General features: G+C 45.4%; 1 protein-coding gene across 7 annotated transcripts in view; it reads right to left on the bottom strand.

The window, feature by feature from the left end:
• DENND5A (DENN domain containing 5A) overlaps window positions 1–22097 on the bottom strand; it is a 139292-nt gene that overhangs the window by 97108 nt on the left and 20087 nt on the right. For all 7 annotated transcript variants that reach the window (XM_075927965.2, XM_075927961.2, XM_089778631.1 and 4 more), the window contains exons 2-4: window positions 8492–8563; window positions 7732–7841; window positions 5896–6556 (exon numbers count right to left, since the gene is read on the bottom strand). In XM_075927965.2, coding sequence (XP_075784080.2) covers window positions 5896–6556; window positions 7732–7841; window positions 8492–8563 — 843 coding nt within the window. The remainder of the gene's footprint in view (window positions 1–5895; window positions 6557–7731; window positions 7842–8491; window positions 8564–22097) is intronic.

Genomic DNA, 22097 nt, shown 5'->3' with positions numbered 1-22097 from the left:
AGAATGGACATAAGCAAGCACTCGAAGAAGAATTAGTCCATGCAAACCTTAAAATCCTCCTGCTTCAGGGAGGATTACTCATGCTATTTAAAAGGTGCCAAGTAACTCACTTTTAAAAGTTCATGTCTAGACACAAGGCTCTTTAAGGTGAACAAACTGAAGTTAATACAATATAGCATCCTGTGTAGACAAGCACTCAACTTTTTAGATTTTCAGATCTGTATACTTCTTAGTCAAGCTCTCCTGAACTAGTAGAGTGATCTCATCTGACACAAAGAGCGTACAGTATCAAAAACTGTCCAACTAATTACATGTCACATAAGTGAAAAATTCAGGCTTCTAGAGGGATTTAGAAAAAAAAAGGTTTTAGAGCAAAAATTTCACATGTAGGTGTTTAAAGTTCAGCATTTAAATACATAGTCTGACACAACTATCAAAATGTAGATCATAGTTAAAAATTAGGTGACTTCACACTTTGCCAAGTTTCCCTACCAACTGTTGAGATTTTATAACCAAACTTCCTTGTTTTAAGAGTGTTCTCCCTTCTTGCTGTTTGAAAAACCCCACATAAGCTAAACAGGAAATCAAACTGATCATATATGAGAAAACAGTGCACCTTATCTACAAAGTATAATTAAGTAAACAAGTAAATAAAAAAACAAGATGGAAAATAAAACTCTCTCTAGTCCAGGGTTTGGCAATAATTTTTTGCCAGAGGCCACTTCAAAAACTTCTGAAGTGGCCGCAGGCTGCTCTGGAAAGGGAGGGGCTGGGATACTTCCGGGTTCCCCACTCCCAGACCATGACTGGTCACGGGGTGGGGGAGCGCCTTCGTCCACCCCCCCTTCCCTCTAGGTGCCCATGCTCCTATCTGGGAGGAGACTTCCCATGCTCCTGAGCCCCCAAGCCAATCAGGGCCTTGGGCGGGAACGCATGAAGTCTTCTTCTGCCCTGCCAGAAGCGCATGAAACTTCTAAGTGCCGTGTGCACCTAACAAGGCGGGGCCAGAGCAGAGGAAACTTCACGGGCTCCTCCACCCACAGCCCCTGATTGGCATGGGGGTGGGAGAACACGCAAAGCTTCCTCCAGCCCTGTCAGGAGCTCCTGGTGCTTCCAAGAGCTGTGTGCTCCTGGCAGGGCGGAGGAAACTTTGTGCACTCCCCTAGCTCCCAATTGGCCTGGGGACGGGGGAGCAGCAGGGCCTCCGCAAGCCGAATCCATCCACTTGGCAGGCCAAATCTGGCCCGCAGAGGCCCTTTTGCTCACCCCTGCTTTAGTTTCAATGATAAATGCTACCAGTAACATCTTTGATTATATAAAGAAAAAACTTCAGACAATTTTGAGACTGTGTCACTATAAGCATCAAAACGAGTGCCACAGCTTTATTACAATGGTGTTCTTCCTCTTCTAAAAGAGTAAAAGCATACATGAACTATGCTGATGCTAGAAAAGGAGTAGGGATATCTGTTACAATTGTCACGGAGGTTTTGCTCAAGTAAATTTTTTTTTAAAAGAGTATTTTCAGCAAAGGATATCAGAGCACTCATGGGAGCTAGGATAAAACAAAGCAAATCACTTGAGCTTACTTGCCAGTCCCATTAAAAAACAAGTATTAATCGGAAAAAGTTGTGTCTAGAGCATTTTAATAAACAGAAAGAAACCAATGCAATGTTCTTGGCCACTCCAGCAAAAAGTCAAGTAGTAATTTCTGTTAGCAACTGAGTATGATCATTTGAGGCACAAGAAAACACTAAGGCTATGTCTACACTGGGAAGGTTTGGCGACAAAAGTGCTGTCAGCATGAAGTCACCAAAAATGAAAACTGGTCAAACTGATTTTCTTGCCTCCCACTGTCGACATTTCATGGCCATGTTGCCAGCTCCCCTGTTGACAGATAGAGCAAAGCACTATGGGTAAGCATCCCATAGTCGAGTGTTGTGGGAAGGCAAAGCTAATCACTGCACTTATTGAGATTCCCTCTAAGTCCTCTCACAGCATCCTCAGCTGTTGGGAGAAGCATGAATAGCTCTGTGAGCTCTCCCTGCTGAGGAGTGTCAAAGCAGCACAGCTGTCACTCCAGACCTCCCCCGAAGCAGGAGTCTGCCTGCTGCCGTGTTCCTAGCAGGGCAGAACAGGAGCAGCCCAATTATTTGCTCTTTTTGTTTGTTCCCCAAACAGAGCTGCTCACTCAGCTGTCAGATACGTCTCAGAGCTTTGAAAGGGGAGGGGCGCATGCCTGCAGCGCAGCAGAGATCACAAATCACTGATCAGAACTATCAGGGCAGGCATTGTACGATACTGGGGGAAGCCTGTTCTCTTGACTGTTTTGTCCAGACTAACTCTTTGTATACAATGAAGGGAGGGGAAAAGACAAAAGCCTCTCGCAGAGGTAGAAGTTTTTTGTCACCAAAACTGTGTGTTTTTCCCCAATGAAAGCTGCATTGTACTGTGTACACTCTCATTGTTTTGTCAACAAAAGGCAGTTTTTGGTAGACAAAACTTGAAGGACAACCACAAATCAAAGTTACAAGCTTCTATTCTATATAAAGCTTCTTTTTTGTGTGAACAGATACACCTGTATGTGGAGAACAGGGGACAGTCATATTTATTAATATTATGTGTACTTAAGTTTGAATATTGTTAAGATTGGATAAAGGGAATTAAATAAAAAATGTCTGATATAAAGAGCAAGCAGGAAACCAAACAATGGTCAGAGGTAAAATGCCTCTGGGCAAAGAGCTTGAAGGGAATTAAGGGAACAAAAGCTGGACCACTAATAGGGAAACTGTTTCTTTAAGGCCCCAGGCCAAGTTACACAGTTACATGTGATAAGATTGAGGACCTGAAATCAAATGGTTATACACAGTTAAAAACACTTCCTCTCAAGAACGACATGTGTTCAGTTGTCAGAGTCTGATTGTTATGTACATTCTGGTGAATAAATAAATAATGTTTGTTTTGTAAAAGCAGTTTGAATTGATTTTAATTACTTGATGGTCGTGTAATCTAAAAGGGAAGTTCTTCACAACGAATACAGGAAACAAGGGCTGCACCCTCAGATCTAAGATCAGCTATGCCATGAGGTTCTACCACCGAGAGACGTGACGGAAGTGAAGCCTACTTTCTGAGGGTATGAAATGGGGTTCACCCAATACCCATGACGCTATACTTATTTCTTCCCTCATTCCACTCAACTGGCTACATGTACACAAATCTGTTACTGAACATGCCTCGAGGATGAATGCAGCTCAGTTTGATCACAATGTCACTAGTCAGCCAGGTTACTGGAATGATAAGAGATTTAAGTTTCATGACATCTCTTATGAGAAATAATTGTTGCAATTGCCAAAACAATTACTGAACCTCCAAAGCAAAATCTGAGAAATCAGCCTACTCAATGTCTATTCTAGTCACTCCCAAAATTCAAAAAAGTTACTATAAGTGAAATTGTTTGTTTTGTAAATCCTCATAAGGATTGTTACATGATGGCACAACTTGTTCTGTGTGTGTAGGGAGAAAAAACCAAAGGAAATGAACCCATTTTATATTACTATTCTCATGTAGCTAACTAGTGAAGAACACACACATAGAATGATAGAATAATAGGACTGGAAGGGACCTCGAGAGGTCATCGAGTCCAGCCCCCCGCCCTCAAGGCAGGACCAAGCTCCGTCTACACCATCCCTGACAGATGTCTATCTAACCTGTTCTTAAATATCTCCAGAGAGGGAGATTCCACCACCTCCCTTGGCAATTTATTCCAATATTTGACCACCCTGACAGTTAGGAATTTTTTCCTAATGTCCAATCTAAACCTCCCCTGCTGCACTTAAGCCCATTACTCCTTGTCCTGTCCTCAGAAACCAAGAGGAACAAATTTTCTCCTTCCTCCTTGTGACACCCTTTTAGATATTTGAAAACCGCTATCATGTCCCCCCTTAATCTTCTTTTTTCCAAACTAAACAAGCCCAGTTCATGAAGCCTGGCTTCACAGGTCATGTTCTCTAAACCTTTAATCATTCTTGTCGCTCTTCTCTGTACCCTTTCCAATTTCTCCACATCCTTCTTGAAATGTAGCGCCCAGAACTGGACACAGTACTCCAGCTGAGGCCTAACTAGTGCAGAGTAGAGCGGCAGAATGACTTCACGAGTTTTGCTTACAACACACCTGTTGATACAACCTAGAATCATATTTGCTTTTTTTGCAACAGCATCACACTGTTGACTCATATTCAACTTGTGGTCCACTATGACCCCTAGATCCCTTTCCGCCATGCTCCTTCCTAGACAGTCACTTCCCATCTTGTATGTATGGAACCAATTGTTCCTTCCTAACATCACAGCTCAGAAACACCAATTCATGGCAACACTGCAGAAACACACCTGATTATTTTGACCATTCTTGAATGTCCAATCCCAATTACATAGACACAGAACTCAGCTCCTAATATAGACATAGTTTTGATAATTCACCAAACACATTCCATTCTCACTGCTTTGTGTAACCAAATATTGTACATGCAGGGTATAGTAGATCTGTATAAGTTATTGCTGAAGACATAGGACATGTTTTGTAAGTAATTCGTAATTTTCCACACAATTATTTCACTTATTTCAGGGATTATTCTAAATAGGGCAGGAGGAGAAAAAAATCATCATTCTGGAAACCAGCAGATGATATAATTAACGCAACTTATCTTTGGATTTACCATGCATTTGATTTTCTTTGCTAGACCACGAACACGAAGTCTACACTAGCACACCCACCATCCCTATTGCCTGCGGGGCTGCACAACTGGCAAAAACTCTTGGAAGTACAAAAGAAATAAGTCAAAGTTCTCTGCATGTGTAACTCTACTTCTCTGGGTGTAATGCCACTGCAGGAAGTCTAGGTTTGACAAAACCTTAATATAGCAACTGAAGCCTGAGGTGTTTAAGATTCTTGCAAAAACATTACCAGATAAAGAGCAATATAGAAAACCAAGCAAGCCATGTGAAAGCAAATGCTGATCTAATCTAGCACTTGACACGCTTTCTAAAAATGGTTCTATATTATTGGACTTCAATAAGATTTGACTCCGGTCCTGACAGAAAATGGAGAATTACATTTTAATTTGTCAAATAACTTGTCCAACCAGAAAATTTGGTTGCACAATTTATTTATTTTTTGTAACCATACATTATTAACTATAAAGGCCTCTTGAAATACAACCTCAGCTTCATCGCACGTTTACAACAGTTTGTGTCTACACTACAAGCACTGAAGTGACACGGCCATCGCACGTAGGATTGTAGAATGGATACTTCCTACAATGACAGGAGAAGGTTTTCCATCAGTGTTGGAACTACACATCCTCCAAGGAAAGCCAACAAGGCTAACGGAAACATCCTTCCATAGATCTAGCTGAATCTACCCCAGAGATTAGGAGAGCACAACTCCAGTGCTCAGGGCTGCGTATTTTTGATACCACCAAGGGTCGGAGCTGTCTCAACCTAACTTACGTGTAGGCCACACCTAAGTTGCCTCTGGCTGAATGAAGTAAGAGTGGGAATTCAGCAAGCTGGGGAGAAATGGAGGCAAGACCATCCCTTTATTCTTCTAGTTACTGGTGTTTCTGTAAAGAAAGCAGGATGCCAACTTCCTTGCTGTCCTCTTACGTCATTACGTGCATATGGGATAGTGAAGTAAGAACAACATTTTCAAACTCAAATATCTGATGTTAGGTACTCTGATTTCCAGCATTGCTGAGGACCTTCAGTTTCCAGGGAAATTTGATTTAAATTACTCTGACAGCAGCAACATGCGAAGAGCAGCTTATTACAGATATTTATTTCTTAGAACTCTAAAAACAAAACTGATGCCATTAGTACCTGGGACAAGACAAAAGTACTCACGCTGTGAATAAAGCAGTATCTGAAATTCCAGAAGCGCACAAGTGAAGAGCTGAACCACATTTTCCACTCCAAGTAATTCAAAAACTTCTTTAACTGGAAAGTCAAATAAGGGCAGTTCACTGGTGCTTGGCCTCTGGCAGATAATTGGTCCATAAACACCTGAAAATTTTAAGGATCTCCCTGCCGGAGGAAGAGGAACCTCATAGAGAATATTGTAGATGTAACTTTCTAAAGGTAACGGTGGTGGCTGAGGAGAAGTTACTGCTTGGTGGAGTTGTTCTAGTACTTTCTTACAAGCCTTCATGAAAGACATTGGCGTAATCAGACAAATGCATTTAGAGACGTACAGTGTGTCTCTGCTAATATCATATGAGTTAATACGCTGTAGTTTTGATACAGGAGTTCCATTACAGTCTTCTATGCTGCTACAGCTATCTTTATCATTCGTGGGCGGAATATGCAGAACATCATATTCAGCATTGTGCATATGATATAATGTCTGCATTGCACTACAGATTTGCTTGCTGGTAACTTCCTCATAAAATGTGAGAGAAAACCCAAATGTCCGCGAGCCATCTTCCCGGGTGATTATAAACGAATGGAACTGAGGTTCTCTGCAATCAGCTTGTGTCTTGAAAGCAAGCCCTTTAGGCATACACAGCTATAAAAGAAAACAAAAAAGTTAAATACTAAACTACATTTTGCATTTTTTTTTTAATTGGCAATAGGTAGCATTTGAGACTCATGAGACTAACATTACATTTCATTTCTCTCTAAATAGACTTTGTAAGGCATTAGAGTAGTAGGTAGTGTCTTACACACAAACAGCAAAGGGCAGGCTTCATCTACACCTAACAGTTCAAAGCACAGCCATGTCAGTGCTTTCACGTGAAAGTGTGGCCACCGCAGGAGTACTGGGAGAGAGGTCTCCCAGCACTTGATGTAACCCATATCAACGAGGGGAGTAACTAATTGAGCTGGGAGTTCGGTTCCCAGTGCTGCAGCCTGGTTCACACTGGTGCTTTACAGCACTGTAACTTGCTGCACTTTGGGGTTTTGGTTGGTTGGTTTTTTTACACCCATGAGACAGAAAGTTACAGCGCTGTAAAGTACCAGTGCAGTCATGGCCCGAATTATTACACAGAACCAAAGTATGCAGCACAAGGCCCACTCTTCTGATTGCCACTGAAGTTCACAGGACTTTTGTCACTGACGTCAGTAGGAATAGTATTATACCCTACATAAACAGTGGAAGAAAAATATTTTAATTGTAAATTCTGCTTTTAAAAGAAGAGCGTCTGTTTTATGTAAAGCACTGAAAAAAATATAAGGCGAGGTAAGAAGTTACTTTCCATTCCTTGAAAAAAGAAATAGATGGAGACGAAGCAAACTAATCAGAAACCACAAAGAGAACTAATTTTCCCTCACATCTACTTCAACTGCCTACTCTCTGGCATATGGCAAAATAAGAGGTAAAAAATGATTCATCATGACTCCTGCCTCAGCACGGGTAGATGGACTAGATGACCTCCTGAAGTTCCTACAGGCCCTATAATACAAAAATAATTGGTCATTTTAAGGGGAAAGGCCTTCATTTTATATTCCCCAAGTATAAAACCAAACGTAAATTGTTTCATTTAAACAAATCTGCACAATTTAGAGCAACTTGACAATTAGTTTTTAACCTTTTCTACTGCAGCTTTTTATTTTGCCATCATCAGAAGGCTAGCTTCTTGAAATAATTCAGCTGTACATTTATTTTTAAATACACTGCAGGAAGGAGAGCGCTAATTTTAAAAACCCAAAGAAACCAAGAGCACTTAATGTCTTACTGACCATTCCCACTGCATCCTGGTCAAAAGGATTCCATTCTACATTCTCAGGATAACGAGCAAGAACTTTGGACTTAAATGTGCGCCTTAATGGAGTCTGTTCAAAATTTTCACCTGAAAAAGAAAAAATACCAAGTCAATCATTTAATACTCTTTCCAAGATCTTTCACACAAGGCTGAAAGCAAAATGTCAGAAAGCAAACATGAAGATAAGTAGATTAAATACAGTACAGACATTCCCTTTAACAGAAGCAGAAAAATGCAGAAGAGTTAGCATGTAATTAAGACTGAAAAGTATTAGCACTGGTAATGTTCATACACAATTATTTATCTGTGCTTTTCTTGAAATATCAATATGCTAGAGTTAGTCTACAGTTACTGGTTTGTCTATTTCTTAGCAGCAACTGTAGAAGCTGTATTTCAGGTTATTTCCAATTCTGTTTGGGGCACAGCAACAGAATACATTGAATTGCATAATCTGAATTGCATTACCCACGAAAAGCACAAATAGACAAGAGATGCCAAGATGAAGCTAAAAGCTTAAGACAGAGCTTTAGACAGACACAGAAGTGACATCACTTAAAGAAATCTCTTTAAATGTTCTTCTTTGAGACAGCCTGGAAATCCACCCCCTACTATAAAATAGTCAGCTGTAAAGAGAATCTAGGAAGTTAAGAGATCAAAGGGCACAAAAGTGCCAGCAAGGAGAAGATATTGAAAGAGCCAGAGAGTTTGTGCTGTTTTTCTTTTCTTTTTCCTTTTACCTTCTACTGCACTGGAAATGAAACAGCCGGCACCATCTCGGATTTTAGAGGCCTGTATATACTGGCATAGTGCTATATAACAAATAAAAACAACACTGCATTACAATTTAAGAATGTGAACTATTCAGTAATTATATAGCTAAAAATGACCTATGCACTGTATTTCATGCAACATCAGCCTGCACAATAGATTTGATGTCATATTTTCAGAACACACACTGTAAGTGGAGCATTAATAAGCCAGCCATCAATAAATATACTTCAAAGGACAGGAATTCTTGCACAAGTTTTCTACGGCCAAAATATCAATGCAGTGATAATTAACTCATGTTCAACTAATGCCTTCTTTAAAAGTCATATTCTCTACAAATTTCCTTCAGAAGAGACAATGACATTCACACTCACGCATGGCCCAGCCCACGGCTTATGCCCCACTTCAGTCCCTAACCCTGAAAATAGCATTTAAATGAAGTATGGTACTAGCTTTCCCCATAAAATAATGGGACGTCATTCAACTGTCATGGGCCTTGCTGCTGCAGCTCACTTCACCACCTGCAAATTTTAATACTTGCCTTGAAAAAAAAAAAAAGCAAACAAAAATTTGCCTCCCAAAATAATCTTTGCCTTTTTATTAGAATGTAGTTTGCAAGCATGCAGCTGGTAACAGTCGCAATAACAATTGGGCAAAATTACATGAAATCACATGCTTTAAATAAAAATCAGAGACTTCAGCAACACCTGCAAAAAGGAAAAAGAAAACTAACACAAACATTTCAACCCCTCATTTATTATCTTGTGCATAATAATTAAGCAGCAAAGGAAGCTGATTTGGAATCTGTTGGGTTTGTCCTGCCCTTCTAAAATACTAAAAATTACACTTCTGTACCAACTGAAATAGCTTAAAACCTTTATGCCACACAACAGGTTCAGCAAGATGCCCCTCAATTCTCAAATACAGCTTTCTGAAGGGACACAGCCACAAACCCTACCAACTCTTTTAATGGAGATCTTAAAGTGAAAATCTGTTCCCGTCAGCAATCCCTAATAAGAGGTCCAATTCAGAAAATCATTTAGGCGAAAGTGAATTATCTTCAAAACACTGTACTTAAGTGATTTTTTTTCCTGAATCAGAATCGAACAGAAGTCATGCAGGATCAGAGATATTTAAAAAAAATCAACAACAACAACAATTTTTTCTTTCATGAGTTTAGTTTGTACATCCACCTTTTGTAAATACATCAGATTGATTGCTACAGAGCCTTTTCCAGCTCCTTTTGTAATTACAGGCAGTCCCCGGGTTACATGGATCCGACTTACATCGGATCCCTACTTACAAACGGGGTGAGGCAACCCCGCACTAGCTGCTTTTCCCCCTAGCAGACCAGGGAGACACGAAGCTAGCGCCCCACCCAGCAGACCAGGGAGACGTGGAGCGGCTTTTCTCAGCAGACACCTCAGCTTGAGAATAAAGGACTGAGGGAAGTGAGGTGTGGGAGAATAAAACTGAGCTCTGGAGAAATGTTTGGCTAGAGTTTCCCCTACAATATGTACCAGTTCCGACTTACATACAAATTCAACTTAAGAACAAACCTACAGTCCCTATCTTGTACGTAACCCGGGGACTGCTTGTATGTGCATCTCTATACATTAAAAAAATCATGTCACTCTGTGTCCTGTCTCATCCCTCTCCCAGCTCAAGCCCAACCTCACTGCTCCCCCTCGCCACTTGGAATTGCTATTTCAAACCAAGCCCCTACTCCCTTTCCTCCACCCCCACCCCACAGAGCTTTCGATGCCAAGAAACGTGGCACAGTAGCCGGCAGACCCCACATGGCAACTGAGGGTTTGCAGTGCTCAGGACAGCAGCCCAGGGACAGGCGCTAGGAACAGGGCTCCCAGCCTGGCTTGTGTGCCAGCAGCGGGCTCTTAGGGGCTCCCAGGTGTCCAGGCTCTTGGGGAGCCAGAACACAGTGCCCGACTGTCCCAAGTCCGGCTACCCTCGCGGACACTCATCCCCTCCTCAGCGGCTGCACTTACTGTGTCTGCCAGAGCACCCCCGAGCTGCCCAGGAAGCTGCCACACTGACCTGTCTGCTCCTTCCCTTCTGCTCCCGGTGGGCAAACATGTGGCTCTGGGCACAGTACAGGTGGCACCACATGGGGGAGAAGGTGGGATAGCAGCCCCCACTGCTGCTTTCCCCACCTCGGCAGGCTGCAGTGCCCTGGAGTGCCATGTGCACACAGCATTATCTGTGCCTCACTGCACCCCACACGGGGCAGGCAGACACCGCTGCACTGGAGCCGGGCCTGGTGAACGCCATGACTGGGAAGGGGAGGGGGGTTAGAGTTGGGGGAGGGAGAAAGAATCCAGGCTGGCAGAGCCACAGCCCAGCCCTCCCCAGTAGCCAGGCAGGAGAGCTGGGTTTCCCACCGGCGACGAGAGGAGGGTTGGCGAGCATAGCGAGCAGGGGGCACAGCCCCCTAGTATCTTTATATTGTACTGAAGCTATAGCCATTTACTGTAAAAGAGCCTATTTGGGAAAATTTGAAACCTACTGATATAGTGTCAGTTGGGTATAAAAAACAAGGACTCACAGATAAGCCCTCTCAAATCTAACAAAGATCCTTCGGAGGGTCAGAGTCAACACAAATGACTATTTAGAGTTTAAAATTAAAAGAAAGGTGAACACAATTAGGGATGTAAGAGGCTTATCAGGTAGTCAGTCAAGTACTCGAGGACCCTACTTGCATTTCCCTCCAGGCCCCTCGCAAGGACTCGGGACGAGCCACAGCTCCACTCTCTGCCCATCCCACTTACTGGGCTGGCTCCAATCCCCAGGAGCCCTGCTCATGCCAAGCAGGCAAGGAAGGGGCCGGGCTGCCCGGCGCTGGGTCAGAAGCCGAGGACCAAAGCCTGGGCAGGTGGAGTGCAGCAGCCAGGCGAGCTTGGTGCTGCCAGGCTAGGCTGCGGGACATGCAGGCTCGCCGCACTGCCTGGGCTGGCGCTGCACCGCAGGCGGGTCTCCCATGGCAAGCCGGGCCGATGCCACTGCCAGTGCTGTGCAGAGCCCTGGGCTGGGCATGTGGGGCAGCACCTTGGACCAGGCTAGGTGCTCGGGGAGCCTGGATATGCCCTGCAGGCACCTTGGAGGAGGCTCCAGCAGCAGAGCCGGTGCGGCTAGACTCGCTGCTCAGCTGGAGCGAGCCCAAGCTGGGTGTGGATCACTATGGGCTGGGGGGTAAACACCAGAGCTCACCCATTCTCAGGGCTTCGTCCCGGACAGGCGGGTGCCATGTAGCTCAGCCCGGGCATGCTGCAGCCAAAAGGGCAGAGCAGAGAGAGCAGCCAAGCAGGGATTCTGCGGGTGCGGGCAGCGCTCGGGCTGTGGCCCGGCCAGGCCCTGCGGTTCCTGGATGGGCTCTGCCCACCCCTGCCTGGCCCATGTGGTGCCTGGGTGCCACTGCCCAGTGTGTGGTGCATCCAGGGGGAGCTGCCCTTCTGAAATGGCTTTGGCAGTTTGCTCCGTGGGCCTGGAGGCGCAAATAAGCAGGGCAAGCGCCCCTCACCGACCCAGTGCAGCCTTCCTGGAGCCTGGCCAGCCTGCTCGGACTGCTGTAGCCCTTTGTCTTCCCCTTCTGGTTGTGGGATATGCACGGTGGGCAGCTCTTGCTGTGGTCCCCGAGAGTTTCCAGGAAGAGAGTGGGCTCCCCAGACTGCAGTAGTTATTGCCGAGAAGGGGGGTGAGGGGCGGCTCTGTGGGACAAACCCGGCAGCAACCCAGCTGCTCTGCTCCACCACTTCTCCAAGTCCGCCGCTGCCGGCATATCCGATAATCCAGCACCACCTAGGTCCCAAAGGTGCCGGATTATCGGAAGTCTACTGTACTTGCATGCCCACTTCTCTCCTACACTTTGAAACCACTGACCACAATCACCAGGTTCCCAACACTACAAATAGCAGCAGATGTTTAAAAGAAAACACACACAAATATTCCCTGGGCTAGGAAACCTCTTTTAACAGGACATTTCATTACAATGATCAACTTCAAAATACATGTTTATGGAATCCATCTGACTTCTGCAACGAAGAGTCACATTGTGATGTCATCAAAGAGAAGCTGTCTGAACTATATTTAAGGAAATTGCAGCAAAAAAGGAAAGCCTACATCTGCAATACAGGCGACATCATAGACGGTTATAGCTCCGTCTACAAGTTAAATATCTTAAAGTGATACTGGTGAGGAAATTAGGCCAAATGCTGGCTTGACCCCTGGAAGCCAGTTTGTTTTTGTTTTCTCCCTTTTAAACCAAACTACGCTGCAGGTGAAATGTAAAAACAAAACAATGCAAAGCTAGCAGAAAAAACTAGTACACATATGCTAGGGCTGTATCAGGAGAAGATATTCCTGAAGCTCCCACTGGCCGGGAACAGCGAGCTGCGGCCAACGGGAGCTGGAAGTGCCCGGGCATGTGGAGGAGCAATTAAATACAGTGGCACGACAGCCAAACTGCATCTAACCCCCACTGAAATTATTACCCACCTCTGCTTTAATTTAGTACAGTTGAATAGGATAACTTCATTAAAGTTAACTTTTCACAACTTAGAGTTCATGCCTCTAACAACAAAGACATATTCTGTGTTGCGTGGAATCATGAAACAGAGGAACTAGTCTATCTGTCCCTGATATTTATTCTATGAAATAACCATACTTCAATTCAGACAGCATCAAAGGCTTGTCCATGCATCTCCTTTCATTTGAACTGACTCACTGCACATTCAGTACAACTGCTGCTGCATGTATTAAGAATATCCCACATTCAAACAACGAATTTTATTTCATGGGACAAACAACAAGCCGTTGGGTTTCCTCTGAAAGTTGGAAGCTGACCATGTCAGAATGTGTCTCACCTGCACCCCAACCCAACCACATCATCTCCTTGGTCTTTAGGCTTCTCTTCTGTGTTTGCCCTCCAAGTAAGCCTTTGCAATGCACGTTAATGAAAGAGAACACCTACACCTAACCCCTTCTGACTTAGGGATGTTAAACTGCAGATAATCAGCTAATCGAGTAGTCAATGCAATTTCCATAGACTACTCAATTAATCAATAAGCAGGGGGTGGGGGCGCTCACCACCCCTGCTGCAGCTCAGCCTTTAAAATGTAGGAAGAGCCGGGTGGCTTTTTCTACATTTAAAGGGCAGAGTTGCAGTGCCTCTGCCTCCCCTGTCCTCACCCCACCCTAGAGACTGTGCAAGCCAAATGGTACCTTATCAGCACAGGAAATCCTGAGATTCCAGATTGTATCACTGCGAAAAACTGAGCGAGCCAGGAGATGGGTGCACTGGGCACAAAGCAATACAGAAGCGTTTCTCAGTTTACACCAGCTCTATGGTGAGGGGTGAAGGTGAGGGTCAGACCCTGCTCTTTCTTGCTGCACCCCACCTGACCTAAGGAGACAGGCAGCCCTCTCCCCTGGCTTCCGGAGGAGCCCCGCTCTGCACAACTACCCCACAGAGCAGCCCTCCCCACCTCAGAAATGCAGCTGCCTGCAGCACTGAGCAGAAGGTAGGGTGGGCAGGTCCCATGGGGGAAAGGCCTCTGGGCTTTCTGCATGCTTCCTCAGCCCCGAAGCATGATGGCACCTGTCCTGCTGCTGCCAGGGTTTCTCCAGCAGCTGGCAAGGCCCCTTCCCAGGCAGTACCTGGAGGCAGATGCCACGGCGCAGCTGATCTCCTGTCTAGCAGAGCTGGCTCCCCACAGCTGGGGCTGGGTGTCGGGCTGCTGCTTCCTTGCTGGGTGCCACCAAGACCTCTGCCCAGGTACCACCAGCCAATGGTAGCAATGGGGAAAGCCTCACTGCCATTCCCCCAATTGTGGGGGTGGAGGGAAAGCTCGACCCATCCCCTCCCCACACAACAGAGGGGCAGTATGGGTGTGGGGGAAGAGGGTGGGTGAGCTCAAGCCACAGACCACCTAGGAGACTGCACTTTGAGAACCACTGACTTATAGCCATGCCAAGGTGCAGGATCTCTTTGGCATTTAGGGAGAGGAAGCTGTGCACTCTCAGTTGCACCCCAACCATAGGAATGAGGATATCTTCAGGCAGCTCACGAGGTGCACGACAAAAAGGGCCATGACCCATGAAGAGGATGCAATGTGCACTGCAATGCTGGGACAAAGTGAAGGAGCTGCAAAACGCCTACTACAAGGCATGGGAAGCAAACCACCATGCTGCTGCTGTGCCCACAACCTGACATACTGGGGGGGCGGGGGAACAATGCCAGTTCCACTTCAAAGCCCCAGTCGTCCTGTTCCCATTTCCCCCTCCCTCCCCCAGGATACTTCAGGGCCTCAGGGGCCATCCCACAGTGTGCCAAGCTAGGAGGAGGAAATCATGGATGAGGGTGCAGAGGGAGAGGGGGACCCAGACACCAGAGGATGACTCAGCATCCACAGATGAATGCAGTCAATAGCTTTTCTACCTGAGGCCATGAGCCAGTCGCAGTAGTCAGAGGCTGTGGAGGATGCGCCTGGTAAGCGGGTTTGCTTTCTGGAAGCGTTCAAGCACGTTGCCAGGAGCGGGAAGGTTGCAGAAAGCACTCTTGGGTGTGTTTTGCTGCTACCAACACAGGGCTACTCAGATGCAAAACTGAGTGCTGATGCAACCTCTCACTACACAGTAACATGCCTCATAGCTCTCATCTCAAGTGCCATGCAGCTACTGAGCACACAGCTGCCGAAGTCTTCAGGCAAGCCTGCTGTGTTCTCAGTCCTGCTAAGGGTATCATTCCCTCGCCACTGAGCGGTTAGCAGGAGGGAGAGGGACATCTCTGTGCAAAGACAAGCCATGTATGGGCCCGGAGGGAACCTGCAGTCACCAAAAAGGCCCTCCTTTGCTTCCCTGCTCACTCCAAGCACAAAGTGTCTTCCGGGGGGAACACAGCGCATGGAAACTGAGTGGCCATTACTAACAGTAGGGCCTCCCTGCAATGTCCTTCCCAAGACACACCTTGCCCAGAATAGGGCCAGGCACCAATGAATTCCCTGCCCTGGAGTGTAACTCACCATTGTGAGGGACCTTGTATCTCATGTGCACTCACCCCAGGGCAGCCAGTCAGTGATAGGTATGTGAACAGTGCTTGTGTTTAAAAGGGGTTGAGGCAGCGCTATATCTAGCATTAACAATGAAACATGTTGCAGTTTACCTTCACAGACTTAACCATGGGATAGCAGTCAGCACGGACATCACTTGCTGAGCCGCACTCCACACCTACCCCCTCAACCTCCATCCATGCAGACTCCCACAGGCACCCGGTTCGCTCACCCATCCTCGTACAGTTTAGCTCTGATGAACTGCAGCCGCCATTAAAAAGCACATCAGACGTCGCAACTGGATATGAAACCTGGACATATACATATCTGTGAAGCTCTCAGGACCTGCCTGATCTCCTGCCTTCTCCCCTACCCCATCTATCCCCCCATCCCTCCTTCACAAAATGCAGATGTGTCATGCTTCACGTGTGTTCTATGTTTGTTGTTTTAAATACATGAAATTCTTGTGTTTCAAAGTAATCTGTATTCCATGGCAGGAAAGCAAGCAAGGAAGGGTACCCCAGCAAAGCAATGGTCATTGTAGCACTAAGTGCATCACACGGACCAGAGTAACCCCCTAGCAACACAGCCACTGCACTCATGGCAACAAATATTACTAACTTTTAGCATCAAATGGCTTCCTTAAGGCAACCATGATCCTTACTGGCCCATGCTGTGCTCTTCTAATAGCCCCGCGCGGTTATTGCCGCAGTCTGTATCTTCCAGAATATTTGTGAAGGCAAGGGAGAAAGCTTCACCAGGATAGTTAAGGTGAAGACAATGTAGAAAATAATATGAGTTTCCTGCAGTATCTCACAGCTTTGATTTTTAAGAGTAACTGAATATAGGATGTACATAATGTAAGGCAATTGAGACAGTTAAGTGATTAAATGTCTCAAAGCTAATTGTGTTACAGTAAAACTCCACTGGTCCTGCATCTGATGGTCCAGCACTCCTGATGGTCCGGCACCATCAGGAACCCGGAAGTGCTCCGGGCAGCCGGACCATTGGAGCTGCTCTGCCCCCGCTTCCCCAATTCAGCCGCTGCTGAAACTGACCAGCGGCTGAATCGGGGAGGCCGGGGGCAGAGCAGCTGGAGTGCTGCCGGTAGGTCCCATAGCGCTGCCCCTCAGCCCTGCAGGACCAACTTGGCAGCACCCCAGCTGTCCCCGATTCAGCCGCTGCTGAAACTGACCAGCGGCTGACTCCGGGAAGCCTGAGGCAGAACTGCTCTGCCCCGGGGTTCCCGGAGTCAGCCGCTGGTCAGTTTCAGCAGCAGCTGACTTGGGGACGCCTGGGGCAGAGCAGCTGGGGTGCTGCCAGGTTGGTCCAGTAGCGCCGAGGAGTCAGCCGCTGGTCAGTTTCAGCGGCGGCTGACTTGGGGATGCCTGGGGCAGAGCAGCTGGGGTGCTGCCGGGTTGGTCCAGTAGCGCCGCCCCTTGGTGCTGTGGGACCAACCCAGCAGCACCCCAGCTGCTCTGCCGCAGGCGTCCCGATTCAGCTGCTGCTGAAACTGACCAGCAGTGTCTGAATCGGGGACGCCAGGGGCAGAGCGGGACTAACTGCAGTTTCTTGGAAGCTGGCTAGAATTAACACTGAACATCGCTTAAATTAGTGCATGCATCTGAAATATCTTTTATGAGTAGTATTTCTTTGATGGATTTTCTTTAAATGAATGTGTGTATTGTTGAGATGTGTTCTCTCTGGCACTCAGACACTGGTGGCACAGATAAGGAAGACTCCCAACCCCCTCACAAGTTCCCTAACCTAGACCTTGGAGTTAGAAAGGCAGAATTAACTGGGTGCAGAAGGACTGTGAGGGGAGTTGATGGAGCCTTAGCTCCACACCCCTCCCCTCCACACACTGTGTTGGCCAGCACTGGTAAGCCAACATTGGGGAGTCATATGCTTCTGCTTAAAACCACCAGCAAAATCATTCCATGCTGTTATTTAATTTGTTGCATGATATTTAGTCACAGGTTAGCAGCCTTTTAGGCATCAGATATTAAAACAGATTAAATATGTACAAATCTTAATGAAGGGAGAATCGGTCTTTATATCACGTAGGATTCATTTACGCATATGTAAAAACAAACTTGGTGTTTCGATCACCTGCTATGTTTGTATGACATTTCATTCAAAAATAGAACACATACTGTAAATATACATCAAGACTCAATGAACTGGATCAATAATATTCTGTATCGTGGCCATTTAAGAAAGGGAATTCTGCTTGGCAGATAACAAAAAGCAACAAATTATCAAATCTAAATCAAGAGGCTTAGGTTCCGGTTGTCTTTGTAATTATTTTGAGCAACTCAGACCCTGTACTGGAACCAACAAACAAAAGAAGGTGGCACTGCTAATAATTCTTTGAGGTCAGTGTATCATGATCAATCACGTTTTGCTTTTATTTGTATGGGCTTTTTTTGGTTACTAAAGTGCTCCTCTTCAAATCTGCTGTTACTTCAGTAGCGAGTGACAGTAAAGCTTTGCTTCCTCTCATCACCCTTGAGAGGTTGTTAGGAAGGTATGTTCCTGTACAGTTTTCACAGTCTTGCACAATTTAAGTACAAGAAAAGTAGCTTTGCAGTATTAGTAGCTTTGCAGCTTTTACAAATACTTAAAGGTAGAAAATGTAGACAAACAGGAGTTTAAAAAAACACACAAGGCAGTTTTCCTGTTTACTTAAAAACATTTTTAACTTTTCTTTCATATTTTTCTGTTTAAGGACAAATGTGCTCTATGAAAATTAACTATTTTATAATATGTAATGTTGAAAACAGAAACAGAAACCTGCCATGGTAGCATGTGGACTGAAAAAAAGACTGATTGTGTGGAAAGTGGGATAGGATAGTGTGAACGGTTAACACTAGGCCTAGGCTCATCGGTTAACCGTCACAGTGACATGCAGGCCTCTCCCCCAGCTGCTGCCTATGTATCAGAGGCAGCAGGCGCAGGGCAAGAGGGACAGGTGGGATCCAGCTTTTAAGCTGGCTCCCTACATGTACCAGCTCCCGTGCAGCCTCCTCCTCTGCCCACCTCTGCTACAGAGGCAGTGGGGGGGCATGTGGGAGCTGGCACATGCAGGAAGCCAGCTTTTAAGAAGGCTGCCACCCATAACAGCTTCTTGGAGAGCCTTTTCCCCTCCCCCGCCATGATGCCACACTTCTATCTCCTACAGAGGCAGCAGCGTGGGACTGAGAGCAGGCTGGAGCTACAGCTTGCGGGGAACCATCCGTTCCCACCTGCTCCCCTGTTTAACCGCTGAAATTTCCAGCAGTTATTTGGAATACTTGGAAGATCTGTGATTATATCGATGCAGACAGTCTCACCACCGATGCAGACCTCAAGTTTTTCACGCTGTCCTGTATTGCACAATTCTCATCCACGTCCATGAATCCTTCATAAAAGATCCACTCAATGCTCTGAGGCCTTCCTCTTGTTCTTTTCACATCTTGTGGATACCACTGGAATATACATGCTGTCCATCTGTTGTCTCCATCTCACTACATGGCCAGACCATCTCCTTTTCCAGTCATCTATAACTTAGATGAAATCTAGGACATCAGTAGTAATACACTGTAGCCTACTTACACCACCATATGTCTCTCCATTGCTCTTTGAATGGTCTGCAGCTTTAGTTCTTCTGTAAGTGTCAAAATCCAGGTTTTGCACCCATACAGCATTACTGGAAGAACACTGGTGTTAAAGAGATGGGCTTTCACAGCAGAGGGAAGTTTGGAATCCGCAAAAACACTGTGCAGATTCCTAAAGGCATTCCAACCTGACCATCTCCTACTCCTGCTTAACTCTGAGCCCAACTCATTGTCCATTTGCAACACTTGTCCAAGATATGCATATTCATCCACCAGCTCAACAGACTGTCCATCCAGCTGCATGACGCACTCTGAACAATATGCATTTTTCATCCACTTCATTTTTCCAGTGTGGATAGAAGACAATCACCAATGTCACTGAGGAGGATTTGCAATGTTTCGGGTTTTGACGCAATTAGAACAATGTCATCTGTGAAAAGGATCATGTGAAGAACCTCCCCATCAATCAGAAATCCATCTTTCACGTCAATCCTCCACAGGATGCCTTCCAAGATGCTGTCAAACAACTTCAGAGAACAAACATCCCCTGCTTTACACCTCACTTAACTTCAGTGATCACAAGATCATCAGAAAGTGTGATTTCTGTAGTTGCGTCCCTCATGGCGTCTTGTTAGAATCATACATATAAGACACCGTGCGAAAAGAGAGCATTTAGAGCTGCATTTTGTTCCACTGAGTCAAAGGCTTTTTTAAAGTCAATGAACAACAAGCATAGCTTGCTGATGTAATGTTCCATTCTGTTCCTTAAAAAACAACCAACCTATTGTAAGCAACATCATTTGGTTTTTTCCCAGAAGTGGCTAGATTGCAGAGGTGATGCATGCCTATGAAGAGCCTTGGGATAAAATTAGGGATGTGAAAGGTTAAATCAGTTAACTGGTTTTGGTTAACTGGTGGGAGGCTGAAGCAACTCCCTGCCCACTGCAGGCAGTGGGTAGGGTTGCCAGGTGTCCAGTTTTTGCCCGGACAGTCCAGTATTTGTGGCCCTTGTCTCATTAAAAAATAAACCACACCACAACCAGAAAATACAGGATGTTTTTCTCAGACGGAAGGTGGTGGTTGGGGACATTTTTCCCTTGCTGGCGGAGGGAACGGGGGCATTTAAAGGAGTTTTTTTTCCTCTAACAACTTTGGTCTTTTTTTTTTTTTCCCCTGCTCAACCAATTTTTTTCCCCACCGTATTCAGGATTTTTTGTGAAAGTATCTGGCAACCCTCGCAGTGGACTGCTCCAGCCCTATAGGGCCTGCGGTGAAGAGAGGAGCGTGGGTGTGTCACAGGAAGGGGCTGCTTTGGCCAGAACAGAGAGGACTGCTGCAGCCTAGCCAGGCTGGAACAACCCCCCATTAAGCAGTTTACCAGTTAAACATCACATTTAACCAGTTAATCAATTGAATGGGATTTTACATCCCTAGATTAAATGCAATTTGTTTGTGTGAATGACTTTCTAGCAGTTGGTTCCTTGTCTAAAAAGCCTGTGCCAACCATAAGAATGCCTTCCGATAAGGACACTCCCCCTTCTACTAAAAAAAAATCCCAACCAGTCCCCCACTTACTGAAAGAACTTAATAAAAATCTAACACATTTATAAAGCCCTATCCCCAAGCTGAGTTTTTACTACAAAAAGGAGACTATCAGAGGGTCCATGAAATCCACTAGAGACTCTGACATCGCTACTGAATTTACTCAGTGGGCACTCTCATTATAAAATGATTGGAAGCAGTGTGAAACCATAAAGGTTTGTCTACACCTATGAACACTGCAGTGAAGATAATATCTGTCTCAACAGGAGGGCCTCTGCCGTCGACACAGACACTCCACCCCGTCAAGACCTGATACCTAGGTCGATGGGAGAGTTTGCCCATCTACCTAGCACTGTCTACACCAGAAGTTAGGTTGGTTTAATTGCGTTGCATAGGGTGAGCGTTTTTCCATACTCCTGAGTGACATTATATTGACCTAATTTCCAAGTTTAGTTCAGGCCTAAGATAGGTGCTGTCTTTGCTAATTAGGTACCATCTTCACTAAGTGGTTAAGTGTATTTCCAACTTGCTCTCAGTTGTTTTCAAAGATAGTCCCCAGAGTCTTTTAATCCCCTCAAAAAAAAGCAATCAGTGTTAAAATATATCTAACATCCTATAACTTATTGTCAACCTTTTGCTAACCAAGCACCAGGTCTGTTTGAATCTATAGGTATGGCTAGTAGGGAAGATTTATCAAGGAGCATTAAACTAACTAGAAGCCTCTCGAATACAAGTAGAGCTTAGATATAAGTACAGCCTAAAATAGGACTAAGCAAGATGTGGCCCGAGGGCCAAATCCAGCCCACCTCATGCTTTGATCTGTTTAAAAAAATTCCAAAAATTGGTGGGGCCCAAGAGCATCCCATTGTACAAGAAGAAGGGTCATTCTGGCTGGTAGTCTCTCATTCCGCATCAGACAGTACAGGGTTCTTCTGTTTTTAAAGGCACATCAGAAAGTCCCACACCACAAAACCTTGTTCATCTACCTCAGAACAGTAACAGTCAGAGCAGATGGGATTTGAAACTGTGGTTCCAGATTAAATGATTATTTCAAACCTTTCAGCTTGTATGTCAGAGTTGTTAGACTGTGACTTGCTGTGTGAATCAAACACTTTGGAAGGCTTCTTTATTGTTGATGTTGGACATCAAAACCAACAATCAATAAGGTTTAAATCATTCAAAGCCTACCTTCATTGGTAAATTAGGCTGTGCTACAACACTGCCTCAAGAAGCTGTATTAATGGTAGCAAAGGTTTACCATGACCACAATATTCAACACAACTGGGCCCCACCTGTACTGACTGCAAAGTCTAGTTTAACTAATGTTAGTTAAAATGACTATGCAGGGTTGGGTTTTAACCCAATCTAGCATT

This window comes from Pelodiscus sinensis, chromosome 5 (genome assembly GCF_052426305.1).
Source record: "Pelodiscus sinensis isolate ZL-2025 chromosome 5, ASM5242630v1, whole genome shotgun sequence".
NCBI lineage: Eukaryota > Metazoa > Chordata > Testudines > Trionychidae > Pelodiscus > Pelodiscus sinensis.
The sequence above is the reverse complement of the archived record's forward strand: the minus strand, read 5'-3'. Positions and strand labels throughout refer to the sequence as shown.